Below are 19,567 nucleotides of genomic sequence, written 5' to 3'. Positions count from 1 at the left end.
ACAGGACCTAAGGGCAAGGGAGACAGAAGCATCTACTTGAAAATCTCCCCTTTCTTCCCTCTCAACACAGTTAGGATTTAGGCTGCCACAGAGCCACAATAAAATTAATTGTGGCCACTCACTGTATCATGGAGTCCCAGATACAGCACTCACTGATCCTTTCCTGAGATGTTTCAGTGCACTCCCTCCCTTCATTAGAGATATGAGAAGGCACATTGATGGGTTTGAGAAGTGCCAGAATGGGCAAGAGGTGATGGAAACTCATGGCTCAGGGAAAAAGGGAGCAGAGAGAGGACAAGACAGCAGCACATACAATCAGATCGGTCCAGGCTGCCATGGACCAGCACAGACCAACACTTCTGGGCAGAGATCTAGTTCTTCCCCGTTCCTTGTGGAGGCGGAGAGAAAAAGAACCACCTATTCACCTGTGTGGCAGTTGAACATCCATGGATCAGTTAATGACTCTTTTAGCACCTTAATGGGACCCTGAGTCAGTTGACAGGGTCGTTAGCAGAGGAGGTGCCCAGAGGAGCTGAGAAGCTTCTGGACCATGTTGTAATGCCCACAGCCAGATCTGACCAGACTATAGATGGGGCTCCTGCCAAAGATCCCCTTTGGAGTGGTCTTCTTGGATCAGCAGATCTGTGAACTGGAGCACCCTTCTTAGACTGGGATGCCGTCTAAGGAGACTTCCTGGGATTGAGAGCGCCTTCACCTCCTCGTTTGGGTGAGTGGTTATTTACTGGATATGTCTTTGAATAAGTCCTTGCCTAACCTGGCGAGTGTGAGTCCTTGCCTAACCCAGGCGAGTGATTATTTCTTGTGGGTACTCTAGAGTCAGAGGGCTCTGGTTTGTTTCCTGTGAGTGTGTGCATGCACACTGTGGATCCTCATTATTCTCATTTTCCTGCACCCCAATAACCTCCTCAACTGATATCCAAACCTGTATTTTATGTTGTCCGAGTGCTAACTAATTGTATAAACCCTGTTTTGGTTGGTTTATTGGCTGCACCTTTCCAGTCAGAATAAGTATGTTTTGGAACTTGTCCGCCTAAAACTGACTTTGGGGTGCCTCCATCACAGAATCACAGAATGTTAGGGAGCGGAAAGGACCTTGAAAGATCATCCAGTCCAGTCCCCCCGCTGGAGCAGGAACACCCAGCTGAGGTTACACAGGAAGGTGTCCAGGCGGGTTTGAATGTCTGCAGAGAAGGAGACTCCACAACCTCCCTGGGCAACCTGGTCCAGTGTTCTGTTACCCTCACTGAGAAGAAGTTTCTTCTCAAATTTAAGTGGAACCTCCTGTGTTCCAGCTTGTACCCACTGCCCCTTGTCCTATCACTGGCCGTCACCGAGAAGAGCCTGGCTCCATCCTCCTGACACTCACCCTTTATATATCTGTAAACATTAATGAGGTCACCCCTCAGTCTCCTCTTCTCCAAGCTAAAGAACCCAGCTCCCTCAGCCTTTCCTCATATGTGAGATGCTCCACTCCCTTGCTCCACTCCATCATCTTTGCCCTGCACTGGACTCTCTCCAGCAGTTCCCTGTCCTTCTGGAACTGAGGGGCCCAGAACTGGACACAATATTCCAGATGTGACACAATATTCCATGACAATCTGAAAAACAAAATTATTTTTCAATATATTAAAGAGTCTATGCTTACCTGCTTTCCTCTTGTATCTTGTGATTATGAAGTAGGAAACTATGTAGAGAACAGCAAAGAGGAGAAAACAGATCTGGGGAAAAAAAAAAGCCTTGATTAGGTTGTGAAGAAATGCCCGGATTATAATAAGAATAAACATATAATCCAATATCGACAATTTAAAATTGAATTCAGATCAACAGAAGTGTATTCTATGTAAATGTCGCTTATGTTTTACATCTTGTCAACAGAAAGTGAAACCAATTGGAACAGTTTAATTAGAGTAAGAGGTATTGGATCAACTATATGGTCAGCAAGTTTTACTCTAAAATTAAGAATGAAAAAAAAAGCCTTATTTACAGCGTAGTCTTTTATTTCGGAGGGGATGAGTGGGATGGGCTGTTTTGGGAAGTTTGAATCCACTTGAGTTGTAAAGTTACCACGCTTTGCATCCTCTCCACTGGTAACCTAAGGGTAATCATTTTATACAGTGGGCTCTTGAAGATCTATTTTCAAGTTAGACAACCAGGATACAATTTCCCTCCTCATAAGGCAGGGAGCTTATTTAGGTCAGAAGTACCTTGAGCCCAGCATGACTTGCATCAAGTTGTTTTTAACATTTAGCACTAGAATTTCAATACAATCAGGTAAGATCAAAGCACCTACAAATACACTGGAGATCTTGGGAGGAAAGGAATCAAACAGCAAGCCAGTTTTAACCCTCCAAGCCTTTGTGGGAAACGACACAAACAAAAATAACCCCAAACAAACAAAACAAAAAAATAACGCCACACAACACCAAACACCACATTTTATCTGCTCCTGAATGAGACATCAGTGGCTCAAAACTGCTTCCTCAACCTCCTTTGTTGAGACCTATTAAAACCATGAGTCAACCAGAAATGGAACAAGAACAAAGTCTGTCACTCCACGATGCTGCAGCCCTCACCCGTACCTGAGCCATCACAGGGAACACTCTTAAATACCAACAGTGTATTTATTCTGCTTTCTGGCAGCTTGCAAGAAACACACACCACAGGCTCAGAACCTACTTGAAGTAGCCCAAAGTGTTCATATTCTTGTGCACAATACTAGTAGCCATCTGGTAAGTCTTTATACACAGCAGTAAACCAAAAACATTGGGCAAAAATTGTTGCAGCATTTTTTACCATTAATGCGAGTTTGCCTTACTACCTATACAAGGTGTTTGGGGTTTTTTGTGGGTTTTTGGTTGGCTGGTTTGGGGTTTTTTTGGTATGGTTCGGTTTTTTGTTGTTGTTTTGGTTTGGGTTTTTTGTCCTCCCTGGATCTTCAGTTCATAATATTAAGCACCCTTACTATGTTCTAGTTCAGTTTGACCTTTAAGTTCCTTTGTGATCTGAAATGGCAAAATTACTTCACTGGGCAACAGCTGATCTACTTCTTTAATCCATCATTTCAAGATTTGTTGCCTTTAAGAACTGTCTTAAAAAAAATCGGGAGCAGAAAAGCTACCCTAAGTGAAAGGAAGAAGTGAAAGCTAAGGCAGCAACAATAGCCCCTAAAAATTTACATCTAAATAAGCACGCTACATCCAAATCAGCAGAATTAGAGGGGGGAAAGAATGTATCGCTCAATCAGGAAAGACAGACTTGTTCAGATATACCAACAAAATAAACCGGGAGGGTTATTTCTTTTGTGTAGTCAGACATTTTAGATAAAAAAAGGAATAGCCGAGTGTCTGAGCGTGGCATTTGGGTGCCCACAACAGACGTGTCCCAGAAATATCACGGTGCTGCAGGTCTGAAAGCGGCAACTGAGCTCATTCTGTGCGCCAGCAGCACATGGTGGTCACACCGAAATACAGATGCTGAAAATCACATTGCAGAACTAGCTCTCCAAATTCAAATGTTTCATCTGAATAGAGTTCACCACTCCAACTTTCCAGAGCATGCTTCAAAAAAAAGGAAAAGGTTTTGATAAATCATTCTTGAAACAAATAAGTCTACTGATAAAGAATTTTATTAAGATTTAATTTAAAAATATGCGGGTATATTTTTGAACCAGGAAGAACAAAAGGAACTGAGAATAGCCTTGAGTTTTCAGAGCTCTCTGACACAGTATCAGAAAAGGCAACACCAGTGCTGAAAGAGAATCCTCCTCTAAATTTCTAGTTCCTCTGAAAACTAGACCAAGGCTACAAGTAGAGACATCTAATTTTAGGCATCCATTTTTAAAAATCAGGTATCACCTCTAAAGGGTCAGTAAAGTTCTTTAAAAATCTGTCAGACCCAAATAACACTGCCTCTGGGTAAAATAAACTTAAAGACACAGTTAAGCTCATGTATTCCAGACAGAAATAAAAACTACTGCGATCTTGTTTGTATTCTCAAATAAAATAGATGAACTTTATTCTATCTGTGATAGCAACGTCACAATGAAAATGTGGGTTTGTATTTATAAGGTACCACTGAGATAACTGAGGTATTTAGGGGGTGCAGCAGATGAAAGCTGCCCAGTAACACCAACTGCCAAGTGTATTTCCAGTTTTAAATGACAGCTACTTTGCAACTCAGCAAGAGGGTGTAACTATATATCTTGGTGTAATTATGACTCTACTTCTGTCAGAGCTGAGAATCATTTTGTAAATATTTGATAAAGTTGTTTATTGCTGAAGATTCACATTACTTTAAAAATATCGGGGAAAAAAAAATAAGTGAATTCTAATCAGTGAAAGCTTTAGGATCCTCAGAGAAAATTCATAAATCAAAAGACCTTCATACTGATCAAATCAAGTCAATAAGCAAACTCATTACTTCAGTCTCAATTTTTACTGGGTGCTTCTAACCACACATCCTGAATAGCTGTCTAAAGGGAGGAACAAAAGTCAGCATCCTAATTATTTCTAGAGTAGAACTCGGTTAAGTTGGTGAAAAGGAACATATTGCCCACGCCAGCTGAAGAACAGACTCCAGTGTCCTGTCACACTGCAATCCTGGGTTCTTACACTTCATTTCACTCTTTGTTTCAGGATGTTTTTGTACTGAAAAAAAAAAAATACCACCCTTGTTTGTACCTGTTCTAGCTTTAGTTCATGTTGAGATTCATAATTGAGATTATGAATGACAGGGGTTGTATGCAGGACTCAGAAAAGATCTTCTGGTTCTACGTAACAGCACTAAGCCTTCCTTTCTGTACTGAAAATACTTCAACACATTCATCTGAAAATCATGCCAGTAACTTAACATTATCCTCCCATCACTGAATCCATCCACTGTCCTCCCCAATTGCTTCCAGCAGAGCAGCTCTCAAGTTTCAGCAGGAACTTGTTTTTAGGGTTCAAGTTCATCACCATGTATTTTCTTTTTTCCTTTCAAAAACCACACCTTGATGTCATACCATACTTATTTTGGAGTAACTGAGCCCTTTCTGCACCAAGTTCTAACCCTCCTTTGCATTGATTGTATCTCCTAAAGATTTGGGTTTGTGCTAACAACGTTTTACATCATTTTCATCTAAGTTGAGCAAGGTTGCTCTTAGTGCTGATATCTGAGGAAATTGAACAGTAGCTTTTTTTCCCCCAAACAACACCTATTTTCATGAACACTATGGCCAGTTTTTTATTCACTTCACAGCTGTTCTATTAAGGCCACTGACCCTTATTTAAGAAATGGATTGGATTGCATTTATTGGATATACACACAAGAAACCCTCTACCCATAGTCATGTGGCTTCAGAAAATACAGTTGTTAACAACTCCTACGATGACTTAAAAAATAAAAACTTAAAGGGAAAAATCACATATGTTCCTAGTATCCTAAAACATTCATCGACTTCCATTTCTAATCACTTAGTACAAAGCATAGGCAGCCATACTGAAATAGAGCACTAATCAGAAAAAGTACACCATCCATAAAGCTACGTTGACATCCTCAGTGAAAGAAAAGCCTATATTTCTTAAATTCCATCTTTTCTTCAGAAAGTTATATGTGACAGTATTGGAACCAATAGTGGAATACAATGTTAAATCTAAATCATAGTGCAAGGCAGGTTTTCAAGCAAAAAGCAGGGGTTTCTGCCATTACCCATCCCTACAACAAGAACTGACAAGAGTTAAGGATGCTGCAAACGCAGCAAATCTAAGACAAACTATATCCCTTGTAAGCCCAAGTTCTCTGCCAGACATTTTTCACCAGAGCTCAAATGAGGCTCTTCCACGTTTGACTTGAGGAGACAGGGAAGACACTGAGGTTTTCTGACATCCTCTGACAGTGTCAACTTAACGAAAAACACGCACACACACCCCATACATAACTTCCAAGCTTAAAATTTACTTCCTTAAATTCATTCGAACTTAACGGATGGGCAAAGTAGTTGTGGATCTGTTGCCATAGTCAGACTGCTCCTGGGAAGATACTTTAAACCCAGCTACAGTACATTCCCACATGACAGCGGAAATAAGCTCAGTTCATGTTTGACCAGCTGCATCAAAATAGAAAGGCAATTAAGTCTGAAAATTTTAAACAGTTATAGCCAGTCAAGTGAAGTAATTAACAATTTTTCATGTGTTTTTTGTGAGTTTCCCCCCACTACACTCCACACCACCCAGTAACTGAAAACAAAACATATAGATTCTACTCTACATCTAGGGGCTCCCTTTTAGCAGGTGGCACATTGAGAAGTCTTCAGACTACAAGCACATAATTCATTCACAGTTCTTTGCATGGAATAAATACAACCTCTAGTAGGGCAAGCAAAAGTAATCTGTCTTCCCCTGGAGTTCATCTTCATGTGGGAAAGCAAGCGCTTTATGCTCCTGCTTATACTACACACCAGACACACCAAGAGAGGCTACGTCTGGAGATGCACTGCACACCATTCTTGGGTATCTTGTGTCCAGCTCTTCCATAGAGTCATACTTTTGGATCTGTCATCCAAGTGTGATTCAAGTCATACTTTCAGATCTGTACCAGGCAGCTCTCAGCTCCTGAGAGAAAGGAGTTGGAGATAAACTGCGTGCATTTCAGTTTGTAACTACAGGCATCTAAGGGGCTGGCACTGAAGAGTCTAGCGCTGAACACAAGCAATAACGGTCTGAACTAACTCAAATTACATTATACTTATCCCACTGACAGTTACTAAAGATCAGTTGACACTAATTTGTCTGTGGGGATGATCTTTAAAAAAAATGGCACTGAAATTCATGCCTTGGATTGGTAAAGCATCATCTACTGTTGCAAGTGCTAGAGCTGCACTTTAATGCTAAGAAAGAAAATGCTCAAAATGCACAAGATTCTTTCTTTTTTCCCTGATGTGCAAGATACAACCATCATTCGCAATTTTAATTTGTGTATATGTCTGTACATGTGTGCATTAAAAGCCACGTTTTTATGTATAGAAATATCAACAGCTATTTATACAGCGTGATATTCTTCCCAAATGTTGTGCAGGAAATATAGCTGTAGTTTACACTAGGAAAAAAAAATATACAGCTGTGTTGTTCAGTAATTGCTCAATACCTCAGTGTGCCCTAGTAGCAAACAAACCCAAGAGCATCCTGGGCTATATTACCAGAAGCAAAGCTGATAACCACAGGGACTAATTATCCCTTTCCAGCCAGCATCTATCAGATCACACGTAGCTGCTGCATCCAATTTTGAGCCTCCACTATAGGGAATATATTGGTAATCGCAGCAAGGACCATCACCAAGATGGTCAGGAAGCTGGAACATCTGCCTGGTGCAGACAGGCTGAAGGACCACAGCTTGTCCAGTCTGAGGACAACAAGGCGTCAGGAGGACGTGACAGCAGCTGGCCAGTACCCATGAGGATGTCATGAAGAAGGCAGAGATGGACTCTTGACAGTGTGTGTGGGGGAGGATGAGACTGGACGAAAGGACAAATCCCCTCCACAGTTCCAGTGGAACCAGTTGCCCAGTGAGGTTGTGCAATCTCCATCCCTGGAGGTTTTCAAGCCCTAAGTAACATCGTCTGATACCAGAGCTGACCCTCCTCTGAGCAGGAGGCTGGGGCCCAGTCAGATCTTTTTATTAGCCTGTATAAATTAGCACCAACAGAAACTTTGTCACCTCAATTTAAACCCTTCTCCAGTTCATTTATGTTTATGTGTTTAAAACTAGTGTAAGCACAGGCCTTCATATGACTGTGTCAGGGATGTCCTCCCATTATGAAAAAGCTGGACATTTTACAGAACAACAACTTTTAGCAGTAAGGAATCACCACAGAATTCCTTTGCAGAAAGAAGCCAAAAAACCTCAGTAATGTTCTTTGATTTAACACACTTCCAAACATGAAACACAGGCTCAAGATTTCCACTGAAAAAGCATCAAAGCAAACAAGTGATCATGTCCTCCCACTTGGTTGCATACTGGCGTTTAGAACAGGGAGAGTAAATCTGGAGGAGCAAAACAGACAAGTGAACAGCATTTTGCTATGCTATATGTATGAAATGAAAGATCAAGAAGCTCCAAAAATCTAAGGAATAAGAGAAGGGAAGGAATACCTTTTAAATAAAGTAGCTGTGTGACTATTAAACCAAAAAAAGCTACTGCTATTACATCCACCAGCATTTCTATACAAAGGATACACCAAAAAAATCAGCTACAGACTTAACGATGAACATCTCCACCTCTTGCTGTTACTTTACAGAACGTGTCCTAAATAGGAAAAACAGCACAGAGAGCAGGCAGAGGTCACTGTGGGTAACACCACCCTGAGAATGTGTCCAAGAACATGTTTAGGAGTTGGAAACAAAACTGAGTGGTTTGCTTGCCTGTGATTACTACCTAGAGAAAAGCACCAGTGCTGCACTTCTGGGTTTTAATTTCTATAATAGAAAACAACTAAACACCACATTGTGCACCCAGCTCTGACTGTTCTCATCCTGCTAAAATGCCACATGGTAACTAAAAAGCTTCCTCTTTCTGCCCCATTTGGCAACTCCTTTTGTTTACTTGTGGAAGGAATGACAGGAATAAACAGCAAGAAAATACATGTGGAGACAAGCAGTTCTGTTTGGTCTATTTCTAATAACCCCATTATCCCACTGACATCTAAAAAGCAAACAAGGTGTTTCCCCTGTTTTGGATGTATCAAAGGTAAGTTACCTATAACAAATTGTGCACCCTAAACAACACTAAAATGTTTAGCTATGCTCTCAGTTTGACCTTGGCATTCATATCATCTGCTATATAATTTGAAAAACTCTGCACCCTGTGGTTAGATTAAGTTCACTCTAATCCAGCAGCCTTATACACTTAGCATGACACATTAAATTCAAGCTTAAAAGTCAAATACATCTTATGACTACAGGTTAATTTTATTCATTAACACAGCCCTCCATACTTATGATTTCCCTCTCAGAGCTCCTCCTTGGCTTAAGACATGTTCAAGAAGTTGACCCACTTTTGTTTGTTGGTTCAGAGGCTGGATGCCTAGATTTGCTCATTGATTAAAAACACCCAAAACCATTCTGTGTGCTAGAAATACTGCTTAGCTGAAAATAAAAAACAGGTTCTACAGCCCTTCAGAAGCAGCTTCTATATGCCATTCCCTTAAAACTATCAACTTCACCAGCAGCAGAGCCCCACTTCAAGCTAATGAAGAAATTCAAACCAATATATTAATTTGTGAGCTTTTACATTCCCTTTTATATACTTAATTGGATATATTTACATTGCTAGGTAAAGGGAAAAAAAGTTGACAACTCCAGGACCATTAGTAATAGGCACAAGATACTTTTGTTCAGGGTACTGTATTTTGCACCCAGTAATACACTCAAAACCCCTCAAAAAAATGACTACAACTAATTTTTCTTCAATCTGTATGGGCTACAGCAACATCATTAAGATCAGATTCAATAATATTTCTCAGCATTAGCACAAGGTTTAAAAACATCCTTTAGAATTAGCAACAAGAGCACCAACCTAGATCACACTAACATTGTGCCACTCAATGAAATTATTCAACATTTTACAGCCAGGCTATAATAATTGGTTATATTAAAACTTCATAGTCATTCCATTTAAAATTTCCTTTTGAAAAATAACTTTGGAAGTCTAATCAATACAAACTTGGTAAACAATTTATTTGCATTAAGACAGCTTCTGTGGCTAATATTAATGTCCAGGGCAAGACGCCTAACTATTTTAGAAGACAGAGCTAATGAATTTTCTCTTCCTATCTCATAAAAATCCTCTTCCTTGTCTTCTCGCACATACATATTGTAGAATTTTTACGTAGCACATCCTTTTTTCCACTCCCACTCCCAAAACACAAATATATTTAAACCACAATGCTTGTTAGTTTTCGTAGCTCTCACCATCTATGCAGACTCTCCACTGCAACATAAGATACCACAGTCTTAAACTGAGCAAACATTTTAGACATGTGGCTGTTGTCAAATTCAACACAAACTCATCAGCACCAATTCTTCCCATCAGCTAAATATGTTAAAATAGAAAGTACAGTTAGGTAATGGAAAAATGGGATACACAAGGCATAAACAGGCACTTAAAATCAAGAGTAAAATTGTGAAGTATCACATTTCAATGACAAGCGTGGAGCTTAACACTGGAAACCACACCACTATAAGCCAAGAAGATAAAGTGGGGGAGTGAGAGGGGGAGCAGGGGGGAAGAATCATGCACACATACTGCTTCTATCCTTTGTATATTAAACTCAGCCATATCAGACTTCAATGCCATCTATATATGTACTGTTTGCCATGGAGAACACAAGGTGACATGGAAACAGGGGAACTGAAGCAAGTATTTTCCAGCTGATCAAAATTTTAAAAGTCAAATTAAAGTGCTCAAATATTAAAACAGTATCAAGGACCAGGTTCTTTTGTGGTTAGAAACAACTTCTACTACATTCAGTTAATCAAGAAACTAGAAACCCCTGTGTGGGAAGCTGCTCAGCAACACTACAATACATATTCAACATAGAGCTGATGAAACATCAATGTGAGTTTTGTCACCGTCTTCACGAGAATAAATTGGGCCCCAAAGAGCAGGAGATCAAAGGTGCTGAAAGTACGATGCAATTTCACTTGTCACGTGAACAACTAATAAGGGAGTTACAGCAGTGACTTATTCCAGGTCACCTCTACCTGGCTGTACTCTTACCTTTGAGAGTGAGGCAACAACCCAGGCTGTTCATTATTATATGCATAAAAACAAACTATAATCACGACTTCCAAAGTCTCTCCTGTTCCTGCATTATAAGTGATGTAAATTCTTGTAAATTAATGTTACCAAGAAGTCAGTGTCCCCAGTCATTTGACAGTCCGTGTTTACAGGAAAGCTTCAGTGCTTCCCAAGGTAAAGAGGAGGGTGTGGAGAGAGTAGAGAGTGTCACAGAGGTAAAGATTTTCTCAAGAAGATTTATCACTGCCCTCCTAAATGAAGATGAACAGCAAATTAAATTGGGGAGAGTGAAAGACAGGAAAGGAGAAAGCATTGCAACTAAAAAAATACCACTTACAGAACCTTAAAATAAAAGCGATAAGCTTAAATTGAATGAAATGTTTTCTTCAGACAGTCTTGATTAACCCGAATTTCCTTCTATGTCACCAGAATTGAACTGTCACTTTATCATAACTTCACTGACAACAGGTTTCAGACCCTCTCTCTGCTGACATTACCACCATCCCCTCTGCAGCCCTGCTCTCTGCTTCACCCACCCCTCAACATCCCTGAAAACGCTTCTTTCCAGAGGGTCTTGTGCTTATACATTCCATCACACTCAGCATCTCTACACCACATCGAAACCTGAGACGATCATTACAGCCCCACCACCTCCCAGTCACCTCCTGCCATCCCATCCAGCTCCATTACAGACCCAACACTACACATCCAGCCATGCCAACAAAACCCATGGTGGATAAACTTTTCTGTGGTCTTGTAATTAATAGCAGAGCAGTGTAGGGGAAAGGGTCCTGGGGATCCTGGTGGACAGCAGGATGACCATGAGCCAGCACTGTGCCCCTGCGGCCAGGAACGCCAACGGTACCTGGGGTGTATTAGAAGGGGGGTGGTCAGTAGGTCGAGAGAGGTTCTCCTTCCCCTCTACTCCACCCTGGTGAGACCACATCTGGAATATTGTGCCCAGTGCTGGGCTTCTCAGTTCCAGAAGGACAGGGAACTGCTGGAGAGAGTCCAGCACAGGGCAACAAAGATGATGAAGAGAGTGGAGCATCTCACATATGAGGAAAGGCTGAGGGAGCTGGGGCTCTTTAGCTTGGAGAAGAGGAGACTGAGGGGTGACCTCATTAATGTTTACAAATATATATTAAGGGTGAGTGTCAGGAGGATGGAGCCAGGCTCTTCTCAGTGACAACCAACAGTAGGACAAGGGGCAATCGGTGCCAACTGGAACACAAGAGGATCCACTTAAATTTGAGAAGAAACTTCTTCTCAGAGAGGGTGACAGAGCCCAGAACAGGCTGCCCAGGGAGGTTGTGGAGTCTCCTACTCTGAAGACATTCAAAACCCACCTGGACGCCTTCCTGTGTAACCTCATCTGGGTGTTCCTGCTCCAGCGGGGGTCTGGACTAGATGATCTTTCAAGGTCCCTTCCAATCCCTAACATTCTGTGATTTGTTTGGTGTCAGTTCTTCCACTTTTCATTAGATTTTCCCAAACCTAATTTACACCTTAATCTAAATTTTCTTAAACAGATGTCTGTACCTTCCAGGAAGCGTGTCACCCCTTTGGTCAACTGCTACCACAAAAAAAACAAATCACTGTTCCAAAGGAATTATTTTGAACTGTAACTAACAGCAACTTCTTACACTTCAGCCTTTCATGCTTCTTTTATGTAAACAGAAAAAGTAGAACTCTCCAAAAGTTGTTCCTGCTTTGGGAATAAGCATCTCTTTATCCATTTGCCTACTCCAAGTGTTTGGAGATGCCTATTGATTCCAGATGGATGCACCAGCGCTGACCCTAAGGACCAGCAGCCAGAAGATGATTCATCACTCCTTAAAGTTCAGAACATCACCCATGTTTACAAGTAAAGGTGTATTTTCTATATGACAGAATTATGCTAACATTTTGCAATTACCTTAAATGTGCACTAATCTTTCTGCTTTATATCTCATGCCACTACCACAAATACTCCTTTCTTCAATTATTTTCCAAAACATTAAAAAAGGCAATACTGAGAAACCTAGTTATTTTTGAGATATAAGAAGCTGTTTACTATACAAATTACTCAGATTTTCAGCATATGAATAAAAAATGAAAGGCATAAATTTTTTTAAATAAAAGATACACTTGCATAAACACTCAAAGATTTCAGTATTTGTAATAAGTTTGTTCTTAAAAAAAATCACCTATGTTTCTAATCAGCATTTCCTTCCTGGCCCACTGTCAGAATATCATCACTTCTGGAATGAAAAAAAGGATCTGTGAAGACTACAGTTTTTGTCTGAGGTATAAAGTTAAGGGGGCAGAACTGGTCAGGAACAAGACCGCGGTATCAATAGGGCAGTGCTCACATCAGCTTTCCCATCTGACAGGCCTATAGGGGACAAATGCCAGCAGAGACAAGACAGAAGGATCCTAAACACCTCTCCACCCCAAAGATTAGAAGAAAAAAGGTACAAAGAGAAACCAGAGGAAAAAAACCAAAGCCAGTGGTATTAGTCTGAAGTTGCAAACAAAAATCAAAGATGTGACAGTTGCAACTACCTAAAAAGGCTTTTCTAAGCTGCTGGAAATTATCTTCAGATTCAGATTTACACAGACTGAATAAATATCATATCACCTGTAACAAAAAAAAACCCTTAATATTAAAGAGTGTTGGTTTTTTGTTTGTTTGTTTTAAAGGCATTCTTGTAGAGCAAATCATATTAAGAAGTAGATAAACTAAGTTACTCTGAATATGTAGCAACTGAGACCTACATCTCTACCTACACTTACACCACATTCAGTCCTTCAAATGGAAGCATCTGACAATCATCAAATTACATATTACACCAGTTTCAACATCTGCCTGGACTTGCACGAAGCAATTAGAGTTATAATAGCACTTTTGCCTGTGACCCTATTCTACCAGGACTGATTCTGTTCATGACATATTTAATACAATTAAGCCATTTCCAAATATACTACATTTGTTCTTAAGCTTCCTAACTAATAATTCTGTGATCACCAAATTGTTTTCTTCTGCAGTTTTCCCCACACTACAAATGCACACACAGTGTATTTCGCCAAGGAAAACTCACAACCAAACAGATGTGTATATTTTCCATTTTGTAAACAGAAACACAACATTTTGTAAATGGAAAAATAACACCAAAAAGTAGGTATAAATTTTAAATATATAAACTAATATTGCAGAATAGACTCAAACTGGAAAAAAGGAGTGTAAGAATATTCTAAAAAGTAAATATAGTGGAACACATAGAGACCAAACAATTGCACTTAATTTGCATTTGAAATAAACAGTTCAAGACAATACTAGTTTATAATTATGCTGTATAAACAGACATAATAACAGGACAGAAGGGAAAAGCAGTTCCCTAAACACTTAAATATCTTCCATGGATGTGCAAGATCTCAGCAAATTATAAATTAATCTAAAGGCTCAAGAAAGGTAAACTAAATAAGTACACAAAAATAACAGTATCAGGCTAGCACGGAACATTATCCAGCCTTTACAACTCTTTCCTACAAATGCTGATCAAGTACAGAACACCGATGCTCTTCTATATTTCGAAACCAAGTAAAGCTGCTTTTCAGAAAGATGCCTCTTGTAGGTAGAACCAAGTGTGACTCCAGCTTTATCGAAGTCAAGGCTCTCACCCACAGCAAACACATGCTTGTGTCATGTCTCTTATATTGGGTCACTTCTCAATCTCTGTGTTCACTGAATCTGAATTTTCAAGTTGTACAAGTCTGAAGTAATCAGGGTGTTTTCAAGCAACTGTTTCAAGGAACACAGCAAATTCATATTTGAAGAGCCATGCCAAAACTAGGCTGGGCAGTTCATCGCCTGTTAGTAAAAGGTCATCCTCATGAAGTAACAAAATACAATGCAGATTATTTTCTTGCAAACAGGCACCCTCTTAAAAAAAACAGTACCATACAGACAATCCAAACGAGGTCAACAGTGAATGGGCCAAGTTAAATTAAGCATTAAATCACGGAGACAATCACCTCAAAGGCAGATGAAGGTTTTATTAAAAAAAAAAAAATCTTTTACTATCTATACTTTTACTACTACAATCTATAAACGCGTTGTGAGAACCATTTGTCTTTTCAAGGCAGAATTAGAAGTTGGCACCTGCAGAATGAGGCACCACCAGCAGGATAACAAGCCTTTAATTTCTGTTACATAACACAACTTTATGGAAAACTTTGTAGCTTGCCAGTTCAGAGAACAGATGAAACAGAAGTCAAGCATTACACTGAAGTGAAGCCTAGTGTGCCCTTAGGACTCCATCAGAAAGCACAATCTAAAAATTCTGTATCTATTCAAAGAAAACAAAACAAAGTAAAAGAAAAGTGGAAAGGCTTTTCTTTTCAACTACATCAACTTACTTTGATTTCTTTTCTCTCATGAATGTATCGGTTTAGCTTCCATTAAAGATTGTACCACACAACTTAGGTCTCCAAAGACAATACCACCAGATTCCATAAATTTGACTTCTTACAAACATATAGAGGTTTCCTCCACTGTAATATTACACAACAAACATCAAATCCTTCTATTAATAGTTTCACTGCCCCCAGCCCACCTGCAGCTGGCATGAAAGTCTTGTGTGTGTGTGAGAAAGTGGAATATGTTCCCTCCTCCAGCTGAGAGGCTGATGATTACACTCACTACCCAAACAACAACTGCCTATTTGCAGATGTTGAAAAAATTATATTCACTACATAAATGCATGACTAGGAAAGGCAGGAATGATTAGGAGGGGATGTTAACATAATGGTACATGTTAACAACATCCTCCACGTACATGGTTATGTTTAAACTAACCACAAGTGTCTTCATACTTGCAAGATGCTTCTGCAGCCATACGAGAGCCACAGGGAGACTGCAGACCCAGCTGTCGACAGCAGCAGCTCATGCACTCATAAACACTGTGGTCTTCCAAGATAAATTAAAGACAAGATCACAACCATAGCAATGCATGATCTAAAAGGCAAAACTGGTATTATTCTCACTGATTAAACAGTAACATAGATGGCCTGTAATCTAATATTAAAGCCTAAAGTACGGTTTCGAGAGCAAGAATATTCTGCCTCCATGGTCCAACGAAAGCAACACCACCCCTCTAAAATATGAGTTATTGATGTTTTAAGCAATTTCTTACATGACTACACCAATAGGAAGAGTTACTAACTGTTCTGGAGGGGTTAATAAAATCTTCAGTGAAGTAGTTGCACTATAGATGAGCTTGTTCTTTAAAAACTTAATAGACTTTCACTATTTGTAAGAGTGCCTGGAGAGACTGCACACAACCATTCCTTCAGACTCAAAGTTTGTGCATCCTGCTAGGTACAAAAGCACAATAGGTAGCATATGATGTATCACGAGACTCTGGTGGATGTAGGCAGGAGATAATTAAGACACAAAGAAATACAAATGGAAAAATGGACACTAGGGAAAAGATGAATGCCAGCATCCAAAAGAGATGCACGATTTGTATATATAGTTGTGTTTTCATAGCACAAAGGAGATTAAGATAATTCTTAAAGACTCTTCTTCTTATGCCCCTCCACAGGTCACAGGTCTCGTAACATACGCTGCATCCACTTACAGAAAAAAAGAATATCCAGAAAATCTCCTAAAGTAACAGTTCTCTTCATAGACTTGTTTTGAAGCCTTCAGAAAAAAATAGCCGAGAAATATAATACTTCACCAGAAAAAATAAGGTCTTCACATATGGATTGAGAAAATATGGAACAGAAATTAATGCACTAAGGGCAGAAGTCTCTTTTATCAAATAACTATAGGCCTACATATATCAGTTAACAGTGATATATTTAATGTTGTCTCCAAATAAAAAATATTTAAAGCTAAATTATGAAATCTTAATTCAATAAATCCATTCTTTCTTAGCAGTAACTTAAGCAAGAATGCAATTACCCAGCTGAGTTAGAATACCCTGTGCACAAAAGACACCACCACACATCTCCCATGGGCGGTGTATACTTCCTCCCTTGAACTGAAGCAGAAAAGAGATAAGCCTCATCAAAACACTTCTATCAGCTTTGAGCAGTCCTGAAAACAATTACAAGGTAGTTGAAGGAGGAAACCACAAGAGCTCTCTCCACCTGCACACTGGTGACAACCAATGATAGGACAAGGGGCAATGGGTACAAACTGGAACACAAGAGGTTCCACTTAAATTTGAGAAGAAACTTCTTCACGGTGAGGGTGGCAGAGCCTGGCCCAGGCTGCCCAGGGGGGTTGTGGAGTCTCCTTCTCTGCAGACATTCAAACCCGCCTGGACACCTTCCTGTGTAACCTCATCTGGGTGTTCCTGCTCCGGCGGGGGGATTGCACTGCATGAGCTTTCGAGGTCCCTTCCAATCCCTGACATTCTGTGATTCCGTAAGGTGCAGGGCTGCACCTGCCCACAGGAGGCTGAGGAAGACGGGACAGCACAGGCACTGCTGATGTGCTCTGCATCACTCCCCACGGAGAGACACCGACACGACGGGTTAGGGAAAACAGGAAGGTTACAAACAGGGCAGCAAAAATTATCTTAGTGCCACAAGCAATAACACGAAATCCCATGCACAGCTTACAGTAGCGAGGCTGCACTGGAGGGGTGAGGCTGCCCCGTTGCGCTGAGGGCACAGGAAGAAGACCCTCACCGGCCGTTCCTCAGCCCTAAGCGACAGCGGCACACACGGTTCTGCCCACATGCGACAGGCCACCCCAGCTGCTCTGGACACAGGAGCTCTGGCGAGGGGCAAAGAGGCGAAGGGCGGGTAACGAAGGAGGGAAAGAGCGGGACGAGCGCAGGGCCGCCCGCGGGCGGAGCGGACAGCACGGCCGGCGGGTCCGGGGCAGCGCGGCCTCCGGGACACCGCAACGCCAGGTCAGGGAGAAGGGGGATCGCGCAGCCCGGGGGGCGGCGGCCGCGGGAGGGCTGTCGCCTACCGTGTACTCCCGCACTTGGCTGTGGAAGTTCTGCTCGCGGATCGTCACCTCGTCCGCTTCCATCCTTCATAGTCCCACGGCCCCCGCGCGCAATGGCGGCCGCCGCCGCCGCGCCTGCTCCTGCCCCCCCGGCGGCAGACGGGCCACCATGGCCAGCGGCAGCGCCGGCTGCTCCCCGCGGGCCCAGGCAGCGGCTAAGGGGCCCCTGCGACAGTGCTGGCGGCTGGTTCCGCCGCTCTGTCAGCGACCGGCGGGCGCGCAGCGGCAGGAAGGGCGGGCAGCACCGCCCCGGCTCCGCCTGCTGCGTCACCACGCAGCGTCTCCGCGCACACCGCGGCTCCGCCCCAACCGCCCGGGGGCCAGGCGGTGGCGATAGGAGGCGTGGTTTATCTTTAAGGGGTGTGGCTAAAAGGAAGGCGGGTAGATAGGCTGGAAGGGGCGTGGCCGTGATGGGGCGGAGCCAGATCGGGCGGGGTGCGAAAGGGGCGAGGCTTGAGGCGCGGGGTGGCGGGTTCGCTGGTTTGACCCGAAAAGGGCCGGTCTGTGCCCGTTTTGCGGCTGCTTGGGGCCAGACAGAGCCCGAGTGTGTCGCACGGGACGGAAGAGGCACCCGTGCTGTCCTCAGGGGAGGGGACAGGAGGCTCCTGAGGCGCTGCCGGCACAGAGCCCGGCGGGGACTCCGTTCCCGGGAGGGCACCAGAGCAGCCCCCACCCCGGGGCCGCCTGCACCACTCATCCAGTCTTGCCCACGAAGCCCCTCAGGACGTGGGTGTGCGCAGGGGCTACGCTCCCCGCAGGGAAGGGGACAGGCACCGACCTCACAGGGGGACCCAGGGGGGTTCTGGTCCAACTGATCCTCCTCGAATTCAGCCTTCCCTGTAAATGTGTCAGAATTTCAAAACCACGCTTAAAACTTTAGTTAAACCTTGTGTTCCACTTGTCTGGAGCAGGTTTTTGTCTTTGAGTGATTACTGTTGACAAATTGCTGCATTGTTTTTTGGCCAAGTGCTGCAGTAGTCTCCCAGTTGCTCCCTCCACACAAAGGTAGTTTTCTGTGTTTCTGAGTTTGCAAGTAGATCAACTGGCTAAATCTACACAAAAAAACTATTAATCTAGGACACACTATAAATTATAGAAGGTGATTTTGCAAATTAAACACTGATTTCTTTCCAAATAAGTAACATTATTCCAAGGAAGTTTCAAAAATAACGCTCATCACTTTCTGCCTATTTGCATCTATTGCTACATTATACATGTCATCTGTGCCAATTATAATCCAGATTACATTCGCTTCCTAGCCTTTGGCCTGTTTTCTTGTTTAAAAGCAGATGGTGAAGTATCTATTAAATTTTAGAATTAGCAAAAGCAATCTTTGACTGTCTAATGTATTTCTGGTTGTGCTGAATGGTGCAGATCATCTTCCAGCTTTAGTATGGCCGCAGTTTCACTCTTGTTCTGCTGCTTGTGAAGATACAGACATGGGATTTGCAGCTGGAATCACACCATGGGTGTGAGAGGTCAGATATGTCCCCACTCTGTCTCCTCCTGAAGTCCATTGCTTGGGGAAGAAGAGTTTCTATGTATTCACTGAGGTTGTAGGAACAGGCGAGGACCATTAAAGACAGACCTGAGGGAGCACAGCATCTTTGAGATGCTTCTTGGGAGAAACTGTCCTGCTTCACAGCTATTCCCTGCACAGCCCTGGGTTGCATCTGATCGACAATATTATTACTCATCTGCTTTTTTCTTGAACTATTCCCACTTATCTTCAGTCACCTTTTCTTCTTGGGATGCTCA

The 19,567-nt window shown here is 42.1% G+C and overlaps 1 protein-coding gene across 2 annotated transcripts in view; it reads right to left on the bottom strand.

The window, feature by feature from the left end:
• LMBR1 (limb development membrane protein 1) overlaps positions 1-18,067 on the bottom strand; it is a 73,112-nt gene extending 55,045 nt beyond the window's left edge. Inside the window, exons 1-2 of one of the 2 annotated variants that reach the window (XM_065830714.2) lie at positions 17,771-18,067; positions 1,667-1,739 (exon numbers count right to left, since the gene is read on the bottom strand). In XM_065830714.2, the coding sequence (XP_065686786.1) occupies positions 1,667-1,739; positions 17,771-17,833 (136 nt within the window). In that variant the 5' untranslated portion in view covers positions 17,834-18,067. The remainder of the gene's footprint in view (positions 1-1,666; positions 1,740-17,770) is intronic. The other variant, XM_071805320.1, reaches the window with a different exon arrangement.
• Positions 18,068-19,567: the final 1,500 nt, after the last annotated feature.

Source organism: Patagioenas fasciata, chromosome 2 (genome assembly GCF_037038585.1).
Source record: "Patagioenas fasciata isolate bPatFas1 chromosome 2, bPatFas1.hap1, whole genome shotgun sequence".
In the NCBI taxonomy this organism is placed as follows: domain Eukaryota; kingdom Metazoa; phylum Chordata; class Aves; order Columbiformes; family Columbidae; genus Patagioenas; species Patagioenas fasciata.
This window is presented reverse-complemented; position numbering and strand designations above follow the sequence as displayed.